The 12,623-nt window shown below is 49.8% G+C and overlaps 1 protein-coding gene across 1 annotated transcript in view; it reads left to right on the forward strand.

The window, feature by feature from the left end:
- The window catches only part of WDFY4 (WDFY family member 4), a 279,600-nt gene that overhangs the window by 32,546 nt on the left and 234,431 nt on the right, over positions 1–12,623 (forward strand). Inside the window, exons 3-8 of the mRNA XM_003801656.3 lie at positions 2,515–2,629; positions 3,734–3,840; positions 5,163–5,297; positions 7,435–7,624; positions 9,635–9,824; positions 11,572–11,729. Coding sequence (XP_003801704.1) covers positions 2,515–2,629; positions 3,734–3,840; positions 5,163–5,297; positions 7,435–7,624; positions 9,635–9,824; positions 11,572–11,729 — 895 coding nt within the window. The remainder of the gene's footprint in view (positions 1–2,514; positions 2,630–3,733; positions 3,841–5,162; positions 5,298–7,434; positions 7,625–9,634; positions 9,825–11,571; positions 11,730–12,623) is intronic.

The following is a 12,623-nucleotide window of genomic DNA, read 5'->3' on the forward strand; positions in this document are numbered from 1 at the left end:
AATTTGTATTTTCCCCATCATTGGCAATTTGTTATTTATTTTGTGTTCTATGAATTACCCATTTTTTTCATTTTTTTATTTTACTTTTTTTCTAAAGTCAAGCTGTTTGTTTTTTCCTTTCAGTTTGTGAAGGTCTAGATACAAATCCTTCGTCAGTCATAAGCATTGTTAATATTTTTTCTCAGTCTGTGGCTTGCCTCTTCACATTGTTTATAGTGTCTTTTAATAAAGAGAAGATATTTAAAGTTTGTATTTTTTTAACAGGCATAGTATCATAGAAAGAAAGACATTAAAAATATTTTCCCTTTGGGAATCTGATGCATTCATCACCCTTTTTAGCTGGACAAGCTCAGCTTTAAACACATGCACATATAACCCAGTCAAGTTTGGGGGCAAGAATTTCATTTAATATAGATGGGGAGTTGGGACAAGTGGATGGTAATTGGAAAAATTGCACTTCATGGGGACCATTTGCGCCAGAAATATGCACCAAGAGCATATTTCATATGCACCTGAGCCAAGAGCAGTCCTTTCATTTTGACCATTGGTCAGGAAAATGCCCTCCCCATCCAGGACTGATAGACGTGGCCTGTGACGATGAGGTAGAACAAAGGGATAGGACTTCTGCTGAAGACTCTGATGACAAGCAGACCTGTGGACAGGCTTGCTGCAGAAACTGGGAGGAGATACTGAAAAGAATCTGGCATTCCATGCAGAATTTTAGGACTCCATGACTTTTGTTAAAGGTTATCCTAAATAATAAGAAGAAAAACTCTGAGGAAAAGGATTACCAGGTGGGACAGAAGTAGAGGAGGATGAGATAAGAAAGAATTCTAAGGAAACTGAAATTGAAGAGATTACTGTGGCTCACAACTATTATCCTAGCACTCTGGGTGGCCGAGGCAGGTGGATTGCCTTAGCTCAGGAGTTTGAGACAAGCCTGAGTGACAGTGAGACCCTGCCTCTAAAAAGAGCCATGCATTGTGGTGGGTGTTTATAGTCTCAGCTACACAGGAGGCTGAGACAAGAGGATCGCTTGGGCCCAAGAGTTTAAGGTTGCTGTGAGCTGGCTCAGTGCCTGTGGCTCAACTGGCTAAGGCGCCAGCCACATACACCTAAGGTGGTGGGTTCAAATCCAGCCTGGGCCCACCAAAACAACAATGACAGCTGCAACCAAAAAATAGCTGGGCGTTGTGGCGGGTGCCTGTGGTTCCAGCTGCTTGGGAGGCGGAGGCAGGAAACTCGCTTGAGCCCAGGAGTTGGAGGTTGCTGTGAGCTGTGACGTCATGGCACTCTACCCAGGGGGACAGCTTGAAGCTCTGTCTAAAAAAAAAAAAAACGTTGCTGTGAGCTATGATGCCATAGCACTCTACTGAGGGTGACACTGTAAAAAAGTGAGAGAGAAAGGGAGAAAAAGAGAGAAAAAAACAAAGAAAGAAAGAGAGAGAGAAGAAGGAGGAGGAGGAGGGGAAGGAGGAGGGAAGGAGGGAGGGAAGAAAGAAAAAAAGAAAATGAGAAGATTGAAAACAACCTGGACTGGGGAAAAATGTTTCAAGCCTGGAACTAAAGCCATAAAATGAAAGAATAGATTGAGAAATGTGATTTTGTACACATTTCAGATTTCTGTATACGACACTAAACAAACCGCCTTGAAAGACAAATGATGACAAACTGGAAATAGTTGCCGTTATATTATGAACCAAACCTTAACATTTTAATATACCAATAACTTTTTTAATAAATAAGAAAATAGTGAAAACCTTAATAGACTAATAGGCTAGGAATAACAACTGGCACATTTCAGAAGCATGAGAAGCACTTATCCACTCTAGTAATCAAAAGGCTGCAATTGGGATGAGATATTTTTTCTGCCATGAGGTTTTTCATTAAAGAAAAAGCATGCCGAGGCTCCATGTTGGTGTGGGCGTAAGTTTCCGTGGGGCCTGTGCAGTCTGAAATGGTAAACTTTACCTGGAGAACGAGTTAGTGATGCACGGTATGCACCAAAATGTCAATAAAAGCACGTACTTTAACTGGCGATCCCACTTTTTTAGAATTAGCTAAAGGAAATAACTAAGATACCTGTACAAGATTTGAAAACTGTATAGAAGGAGAATCAGAGAGACACAGTAATTGGCTGGAGGAGGGTGAGGGAGACCTAAAGAGTTCCTCTTGCTATTTCCAGAGCAAGGGCACTGGGTGCTGCTACCAACGTAGGGAGTTTCGGCGGGAGGGGAGGGATGAGGCTCTGAGCCTGTGACGTTTCTGGAGCACGGGTGTGAGGGGAGATGTGCAGGGGTAACTGGATGTGTGGGTGTGGAGCTCTGCAGGAAGTTAAAGAATTTAGAGGCATTGGTAGGACTGTGGCTGAAGCTGTGGGGGGGGGGCTGGGGGCCTTTCTGGGAGATGGAGTGGAGCCTTCGGGTTGGGCTGGTACGGAGGGAGGTGAGATGACGCTCACGCCTTGCCAACAACATTGGCGTCTCTGACCGAGTTTTATCTGGTGCACTTCAGGCCTGGGAACAGTCTGTGGGTATCATTTGCTTTCCCAGTCTCCAAAGGCTGGCAGAAGATGTTTCCCACCAGCTTGCCCAGGAGCTGCAGAAAGCCATTGCTGGGAAGACTGCAGGTAAGCGGGCAGAGGGGCTGGAGAGCAGGCAGCTCTGAGACCCCCTCCCAGGCCTCTCTAGGCCCCTTTTGCCTACTCTCCAAGGAGCTCAGGGGCCGTACTCTGCCCTTCCCCTATGTGGAGACAGGGGGAAGGATAGGGGAGGAGGTAAAGGGGCTCGGGGAGCTCTGCTACTCCTCGGATATGGGCATAGACACACATACACGTCACACACAGTGCACTAGACACCAACACACAGATGCACTGCAGACAGCAGCTACACACAAACAGGCACACTCCGACACACACGGTCCCACAGAGATACACAGAGACAAACACAGACACACACGCACACGCACACGCACAGACAGACTGGATACAGTACACTACACACCTACATGTGCAAAAACACTGCACATAGATGCTAAACACAGACACACACAGACATTCACTGTCCTACAGAGATACATGCAGAGACACATAGACGCGAATACAGACGTACACACTGTGCGCACTCTACACATAGACACTCAGAGATACCACATACAAGCACACACTATCCACATGCAGACACTCACAGATTCACAGAGAAACAGACACACACACACACAGGACCAGGGTCTCTGGGAGGAAGTGCTTGGTCCCCAAAACCTACATCTTGCATCGTTTGCAGTGTCTCCCGACTTGCATTCTTCCCCCGGCCCCTGGAGCCTGGGTAGAGTCTCACGGTGGCTCAGGGCTGAGGGGCAGGAGGGAATTCGAGGAGGGAAGAATGGCTCCGGCACGGTGTATCTGCAGAGACTCCTGCAGTGTAAGGGGCTGTGCGATAGAGAAGTGGGGAAGATCCTGGATTGTGGGGACCCCAGCAGCTAAAGAGTTTGTTCTGACTCACTGGCCATAGGGAGCCATTCAGGGTGGTGGGGTAAAGGCTGTCCTTTAAGGAGACTGGATTGGCAGAGTGTGAAATGTGTGATCTAGGTTCGGGTGACCTTGGAGGTATGTAAGCAGGAGGCCAAAGCCCTCTAAAGATTCTCAGGTCCATCTCCTGAGGAGGGGGAGCCCTGTGTGGAACAGGTGCTGACTGGGCAGATTACTGCCCACCCTGTGGGCGACTCTTTCTTCCAGAGAAAGCACGAGTGGCAGCCGGACAGCTGCTGCGATGGAAAGGGGACATGGATCAGGATGGCTACCTGCTCCTGAAGTCGGTGTATGTGCTCACAGGGAATGACTCAGTGAGTTCCAGGCCTTTCGGCCTCTGCCCTGGGTGTTCTTCATCCTTGTGTCGAGGGGAAACCAAGGGAACTGTCCCAAGGGGTCTTTCTTTTTATGAAACTAACATTGTTTCTCCTCCCTACTCTTCTTCTGGAATAGAACGTGCACCCGAGAGTCTGAAATTCAGGTTTGACTCCTGCCTTCCCGCATGCCAAGCGGGGTGTAACCACGGGCAGATTGTCTTACCTCTCTTCCACTTGGCTGTGTTTTCAATTTTAGAATTGGGGATGATACCTCTCTGCTAGGGCTAGTGTGGGATTGGTAACTGATGTTTACTAGTTCCCAAATGCTGGGAGTAAGGCTGGATGTGTCCAAAGCCTCATGGAGATTACGGTGATACCAGTTAGTAACAAGAAAACAGGTCTCCAGAGGCCATGACTGCAGAACCCATGCTCTGAGCCACTGCGTGTCATTGCTGAGCCATTGTGTGTCAGCCTGACGAGGTACACTGGTAGGCACCTGTCCTTCCCTTGCCAAGAGATGGTGCCCATTTGGCCTCGGTTCCTTGTCCTTCCCCCGTGCCCTGTCCTGGCTGCAGTCACATCCTTCCACTGGGAAGCTGAGAGCGTGGGGCTTCTTCCCCATGTGGTTTGCTGATGGCTGGTGTCCTCGCATGTGGAAGTGTTCCCTGGCAGCTGTGACCATCAGCAAAAATGGCACATGCACACACATGTGCACACAGCGCACACCGAGGTTGCAGCTGCTCTAATCCTGGTGACGCTGTAGGCGGAGTCCGTGGGAGAAAGGCCCCAGGAAGCTGGGTGCAGGCTGGTCTCCATCTTTGCTGGCCCCCTGTCCTCTCAGCCTCTGCCTGGGAGTCCTGGGCTGCTCAGTGGAGGTGTGATTGTCTGTCTTTACCCTAGTGAGCATTTAAATGTTGTCAGAGTCTGGGATTGGATGAGAGGGTGGACAGGGACCAGATAGGTCCTCAGAACTTATTACAAATCTCCCCTCCTGAGGGCTTTCCCTTCGTGGTGCAGAGGCCACTGACCGAATGATCACAGTTAGCTGGTATGGTTTGCTAAAAAGCCCATGAAGTCTAATTTCCACATTCCCACCCTCCTGCTTCCCTCCCCTTCCTGCCTAGTCTGTGAAGCTTATAGAAGAGCTAACATATATCAAACAAACAGTAGGCACTTCATATATACTTAACCTTTGCAGAGCCCTGCCTGGGTCCTCTGTCTGCATTTCACACTCAAGGGCCAGAGCCCTGAGAGGAAGTGGCTTTCCCAGGCCCCTGCTGCCTCTGCTGTCCAGGGTCACCCGTGACCTTCCCTTGCAGGAGACGCTGGGCAAGATTGCAGAGTCTGGGCTTCCAGCCCTGCTCCTCCGGTGTCTTTACCTTTTCTTCGCATTTCCTCTGGAAAAGGACGAACTTTTCGAGAGTGACATTCAAGTTCAGAGGATGTTTGTGCAGGTGAGTGTGAGGAGGGCTTCGCCTTGGGGGCAGACTCTTCCAGAGCCACTTCTGCTATCTCCGTCCTAGGTCCCGAGCCCCTCTGTTCTCCCAGGGGGCTGGCTCTCCCCTCTGCCCCTCCGCTTCTCAATACCAGAGTGGCTGGAAAGTGGCTGTGTGCCCTCCTAGAAAGGGGTGTCCCCCACTGCTTTGCTTCCTTGCAGCCCCTGCTCCTTCCCCGCAGTCTGTGTCCCCACGTCCTGCCCACCCTCCCTGGCATCTGAAACTCCTCTCTCTAGATTCTTCCTTCCCTTTGGATAACGCACAGGTCCCAGTGTGGGGGTTGTTGTCACCCTGGGGCTGTACAAGCAAAGGTGTAGTAAATGTGGCACTGGGGCCGCACCCTGAATGTTGGCTTTTAGTTGCTCCATGATGCTACCTCCTTCCCTCCCCTCTGGAGACCGCACAGGCCTCAGAGAGTCAAACACAATTTCCTCCTGTCATCCTGCGTTTCCTCCCCCCCACCCGCCCCCATCTCGCCTCTAGACAGCTCCTGCTTTCTCAGCTCCTGCGAAGCTGTTCTCCAAAAATCTCTTCTTGCTTCTCTGACCTTGTGGGGGAGGGTAAGGGGGACCCTGTGCTTTACTCATCTCCGTAACCATTGCCTTGGGCAGAGCCTCCATGTAGCAGGAGTGTCTGAGCATTTGGCGAATTTCCAAACACAGCTGTCCTTTGTGCGTGTCCACATTAACATCCGTTTTAGACTAATTCTCAAGCTGACTCATCATTGCTAGAAGGTATTTCAGATCTCACTTATGAGGGTCGCCCCTGAGCTGCCTTCCTTGGAATGAACGTAGGTGTCATTTGCACATATATGAGTCATATTCTCAGAGGCAGTCAGGACACTGTACCAGACCCTTCCCAAGTCTTTACTGTGTGGCTTTTAGGTGACTTTCAGGGAACTACTGCAGCTCCTGTCTTCGAGGTCCTCTGGACATAGGGAGAGAATGTGAGCCCCAGGGGTAGACTGTGCCTGTGTTCTTTAAGGGTTTTCAACATTTTATTCCATAAAAATACACAAAGCTCCGGGCCTCCAGTCACTTCAGAAGTGACAGATAGGCAGAGGAAGCCAAACAGGGGGAAACAACCCAGGAGTCAGTGCATAGTTAGAAATTTCATAAGTGCTATGAAGGGAAAGTCAAAGGTGTGCAGGCAGTGGTGACAAGGGGCCCTGATTTGTATTAGAAGATCAATGGAGACCGTTGGAAGAAATACCATTTAACCAGAGGGTTAAAGGTTGGCAGGATCAGAGGAGCTATCCCAGTGGGGGTGGCAGGAAGGAGGGAGGGGCAGAGAAATGTTCACCCAAGCCCAGAGACAAGTGAGACCGAGGTGAGACCTTGGCCACATGGCCACATCTACTGCCAAGGATGTAGGAACATGGGATCAGTAGCCCAAATCGTGGTGCCAGCATTGCCCTATTGCCTGACTAGAATGGGCTAATGGGCTCATTCCAGTGGAAGCAGCTTATATATTTACCCAACTGGAAGAAGGTCCTCTTGGACCACCGAGAGCCCAGAGGGGAGCTGCCCTGGATAAAGCCGGAGTGGAGTCCAGGCCACTCCACACAGGGCTTTGGATTTACTCCCAAGTGGGAAGGAAGATATTGGAAGTCCCTCTACTAACCATCAGAAGACTGGATTGGTGGGGGCATGGCCTGTCAGGAGGTTATAGGATAACTCTCATGATCTGATGGAGATCTGATGGAGAGTTTGCGTGTCAATCGGGAATTCTGGAACACCTCTCTTTTTCAATAAGACAAGGTTCTGTTAAATCTTATATCCTAATTGGAGATGACATTTTTCTGTATTTCTGTATAAAAAGACTACAAAGTCAATGACTTCTTTGTTACTCTGATTTGTTTAGGGATGATGCCAGCAGAATTGAGCCCCAATGCCTTACCACCTTTTCCTAGCTAGATGGGCTGTCCGTGCTGGTTGGTGGCAGAGGGTGACCATGCATAGTCCCATCCGCACACTGCGACATGTTTATCAGTGCTCCTGAGAAATAGGGAACGACGCTGTCATAGGAAGGGGGCTTCCTAACCAGGTCTTCTTGGCTGTTTTACATTGTCCTCCTTTTCTCTTTTCTCCCCCAGATGTTTCTCCACATTTGCAGCGAATCTCAGGGTGTGGAGGGACTTCTTCTCCCAGAAGATGATCTCAAGTCTCTACTGATTGCCACAACCTGTCTTTGGGAGCATAGCTGCTCCTGGAAAGAGCCCACCTTCTGTGTGCTGAGGGCAATCTCCAAGGCCCAGAACCTTGGCATCATCCGTTACCTGCAGGGTATGTCCCAGGAGACCAGGTGCAGGCGGGGGCTACTCAAGGGCTTCCCTTGAACTCTTGGAGCAAAGGCTGAGAGTCCACTTTTCACAATAAGACCCTGGGATTGTAGCATCATATAGATTTCTAGAGACAAAGAAGGGACAAATGAGCAGCCATGCCCAGTAGGGAATTAATCCTACATTGCTTGGCTCCATTCAGGGATGTAGACTTATTATTCCTTTTGATCCTCCATTGGAGGAGGGAGGGAAAGAAAAACTCATTTGCTATGAACATACTACCAAACAGACACTGTGCTGGGCCCATTTGAATATTATCTTATTTGTTTCTTTGATATAGATGTTGATGACATTTTTAATAGGGAAAATAAAGATCAAGAATGGTAGAAGAATTTGCTGACACTATCCAGCTAGTGAAGAGGAGAAGCAAATTAATCAGACTTCAAACCTGGAGATGCCTGATTCCTTCACTTCTGTCCTAGCAAACATGTTTAGGGGCATAAACCATGGTCTCTGAAATTAGACAGCCAGAGGATGGGCTCTCACTCTGCCCTCACAGCTGAATGACCTAATGCACTTAATCACGTGGGAGCCTCAGTACTCTCATCTGTAAAATGGGCATAATAACACTGTTGCCCTTACTTGATTGTCAAGGTTCTTCAATGATTGCGATAATGAAAGTGTCCATGGTGGGTACCACGTAGGTGTCAGCATCAATCACATTAGCTGGGTTTGATCAAAAGTCAAATGCTGAGGGAGTCAACTTTGTTAGCAGTGACAGGGGCATCCCTTAGCATCATCTGCCTCCTGAGGACCCAATTAATTCTGGAAGTGCAGAGAGCATCATTGCTCATAGGATCTCAGGACAATGTCTTGGCCTCATCTCTGCTGGTCCAACACAGAGCTGAGAGGGGCTCTGCAGGATATGCTCCAAGGAGAACATTCTCAGGAAGCTTCCTTTTAGCTTATCTCCCCGCTCACCATGGACTCAGCTCCCCCATTGGGCACAGAAACCCCGAAGTAGGGGATATTTTGGGGAGAGTTGGGGGTCTGACCTGCCCCTATGATCGGCTTGTCCATAGACACTTGCCCTGGGAGCCGTGTTCTCTCTGGGTCTCCTGTAACAGAGGGCATCAGCTGGTGAGAGAAAATTCCACCTGAATGTGGAGTCCACAACTTCTGTAGGGCAGTGGGTGGTTTTTGTGGTTTCTAGGGGTGAGGAGAGAGGGTCAGGAAGTCAGGGCTGGCCTCACAGTTAACCTGCCAAGCTGGCAATCCCAGGGCTGCCTGGCTGGACGAGCAGACCTTCAAATCACTTCTGAGCCCTTGCAGCTGAGAGGCTGAGCTTGCATTATCTCAAGTTGTCATAGGTACTTTTCCTGATCCACTGGTGTGGCTTTGCCGGGCACCCAGAGAGACTCCACTCAAAGAGAGACTCTTAGAAACAGTTACCCATCCAAATGCAAATCTGATGACCTCTCTCTTCTGACTCATCCCTTCCTCTGGCTTCCCATTGCTCTGGGGTAGCCAGCAAGTCCCACAGCCAGGCGCCACAGGAGTAGTGCCACCTTCCTCCCCCTCCCTCTCTCCCGGCTTCTTCAGTACCCTAAACACCATCTCTTCATGCCCTCCCTTCTCACGTGTTCATGCAACCTTCCCTGCTCATTTCTCTGCTCAGCCCCCACTCTGCTCCTTTAAGAGGAGGCCTTCCATGAGCTCTGGTCTTGCATCTCACGTTTCATTACCTAGTGGACCCGGACTCCACTGAGTTCTGGTAATTAGGAGCAGAGGGGTAAGGGCCTGCCTTCCTTCTCTGCGTCACCTGCCGGGCCTGAGAGGGCAGCTCACAGAAAGGCACTTCCCATGGCCCGGGCATCTTCTGGAGCCAGAGTGGGCAGAACGTGTTTTGGATTCACTCTCACTCACATCTTGACATGAGGCTCTCGGTGGGGGATGGGGTGACCGTGGCTCTTGCTTCAGAGCCCAGCGATGCTCTCCCTCTCTCCCCCTGCAGCCATGGACTGTATCAAGCTTTCCCTCCACAACCTGTCCAGGCTGGCAGACACCCTCCCCACCCCGGAGGTCACCGAGGCTGTGAACCTCATCCTGGGCTTTGTGAAGGACTCCTACCCTGTCTCCTCCGTGCTGTTTTTGGAGTTTGAGAACGCAGAGGGCTACCCCCTGCTGCTCAAGGTGTTACTCGGGTAAGTAGCTCTGCTGGCAGGGGACCATCAAAGCCTCATGGTCCTCACTCAGGATTATTCAGAGGGCTTTGGAGGAAGCCACTCTGAATATGATGTGTCCTCTTCTGAAATACAAACTCCACAGAGTGTGACGAGAGCATTCTCCTAAAGTAATTTAATGCATGGACAGGTGTGGGGCCACTTCCTCAAAGAATCAATGGGTGACAGCAATGATATCAATAGTTCTACCAAGTCGATGTGGTGGCACCTGTCACATTCATGCCTGCTGACCTGATTTCCACCTGTCAGAATCCAAACAAAACATTGTGTTGGGAGACTTTCAGGGGCGGCTGTGAACTGGCCTACCTGTGTGCTTGGAGGGCTGGACATGTCCGGGAATCAACAAAACCTCAAAGTAGCTCTCGACCCTTGAAGGACAGGAGCTGATCAGCACATGTCCAGCCAAGTTTCCCCTTGGATGGGCCAGCTCTGTCCTGCTTCCAGGGTTCCCTGAAGGACTAACCTCCCTTGCCCAGTGAAGCATTTGCTTGGGAATGGTTTTGTGCTGGTTTCCTCGCCTTCCCTGTCTCACATTGCCTCTCTACTGATTTGCTCTGGAACCAGCTCCCAAGTGACTACTTCTCCCCCAAATCCTTGAGCCCTGGGAATCCCAAAGTCTGAACTCATTTCCCCTCCTCTGTCTTGCTATATCATCTTCAGGGAGGGTGAGAGAGATTAGAGAGAGCAAAGGGATGAAGGGATGGAAATCACAGAAATTTCATGATTATCCAAACTCTTCTGCTCATCTTGAGGAAGCCCCTTTAAGGCTAGACTATATATGTTGGTTCCCTTGAGTTTTGGTAGGCAAGTGTGAGAGGCCCTTCTCCTCTTTGAGTGTGGCTTACTACTGGCCCACAGACTTCATTACAGAGCTAGGCATCAAGTCTGAGGGCCATGACTTGGATGAGGTGGCTGAAGTCCCTTGGTTCGCAGAGTCTCCAAAAGCCTGTGATTAAATGACTACACCTGAGGGCCTTCCTCCAAAAGGTTGCTAAGCATAACTGTCCTTCTGGGTATACCACATTTTATGTTAGTCTGGATGGTGACCAGATGACTATTGCCATCTTTCTGGGAGATTTCCTTGGTTCAGTGGGTGGTTGGTTTTCCCCAGACATCTCATGGAAGTCAGGAGGGGACCAGGAGCCCATTCTGGGGAATGATCAGAGGGACCCATCTCGGCTCACTGGCCTCCCTGTCTGCCCTGACTGAAGCACACAGCAGGCACTTTTACTCCAGAAATGGCTGAGCTGGAATGAGACTTGAGAGGCCCCTCTCTGTAAGAAAAGCAGGATAGCCCCCCTGCCTATCATTAAAATACTAAAACAATGCTCAAGCTTAAAATAAGCACAAGGAAGCCTAATAAAGCCGTTTCCCACACTGTTTTATTGTTCTTGTGAAATATTCCATTTCTTATTTTGGAGGGGCCCCTGCTCTGCTGATGCCCTGAGCACATGTCTTTTTCCTGTGAGCAGATGGTGCTATAACTCTTCACAGGTTTCGTCTGCACTTCTTTAGATCCAAGGCTGGTGTTCATGAGTAATGATGTTCATCCGGGGCATTCCTTTGCCTCTTGGTGTTGAAGGGGGCTCAGGGGCTCCCCCAGAATTGCAGATCTGTGCTGTCTCTGCATCTGTGTGAGGAGCACCATGCACAAAGGTGAGTGCTCCGTCCAAGAAGTGCAGGGAGCTGGCCTCATCTGTCCCCACAGGTACGATGGGCTGACCGAGAGTGAAGTGGACCCTCACCTGGAGGAGCTCCTTGGGCTGGTGGCGTGGTTGACAACCTGTGGGAAGTCAGAGCTGAAGGTGTTTGACAGCGTCACTTACCCGCAGCTTGAAGACTTCAAGTTCCATCACGAGGTTTCTGGTGGGTCCTTCGTGCGTCTCTGAGGGACCGGCAGAGTTGATGCTGGGCCCCGATGTGGCTGTGAGGGTCTTCCCTGGATTCTTTGTGCACCTGTCAATGATACAGGTGGATTTTATTTTCTCGTATCATTTGGGGAGACTATCTGTGGATCTTAAATCTGTATAGATTTTCCCGGCTATGCAACCTCAGCTTTGTGCAGTGAGGAAGTTTGTCAGCTGTGGCCCTTAGAGGAAATGTTGCTCAATAAAGGCAAAGACTCTCTTAACTAACGGAAGAGGCCTTGACTCTGTCACCCAACTCCAGTGTGACTTACTCTGTAATATTTGCGTAGGTAATGGGGACTGACGGCCCTGAAACAGCTACCCAGGTGCAGAGTTTAGTGACTTCTTAATATGCTAAGATATGGATTGATCTCTAAGCTTGAAGAGCACACTGATTCTTTCTATGCAGCAGGCATTCTGCCCATGCTGGGTGCCAGCATGAACAGGCCAGGGGTCTGCTCCCTAAAGGTCTTTTATAAAGATTGTCACATGTATACTGAACCTCAGCCTGCTAGATAACATAAATACATCAGGCACAGCTGTGACAGCAGCTGGGTAACTCAGGAAACCCTAGACAGAAGGCTCAATGTGGGGAGTTTTTAAGGCCAAGGCTAAGTCTAGGTTGAAAGAAAAGGGGAGAAGTTTAAAGGCAGAAAGTACAGTCGGGGGATGGTATGGTGGCCTGAGACAGCAGAGTGAGCCTGGGGAAGGAGACCATCTGTAGGGCAGGGCAGGGAGCCGCAGTGTCCCAGTTAAGAAGGGCCTTCAGGTGGGACTTCAGCAGACACACAGGGCCATGGATGTGGTTTCAGGGAAGTGCCTGGATCAGAGGGGAATTTCAGAAACATCTCTA

The sequence above is a fragment of the Otolemur garnettii genome, unplaced genomic scaffold (genome assembly GCF_000181295.1).
Source record: "Otolemur garnettii isolate 467f Iridium unplaced genomic scaffold, OtoGar3 scaffold00217, whole genome shotgun sequence".
In the NCBI taxonomy this organism is placed as follows: domain Eukaryota; kingdom Metazoa; phylum Chordata; class Mammalia; order Primates; family Galagidae; genus Otolemur; species Otolemur garnettii.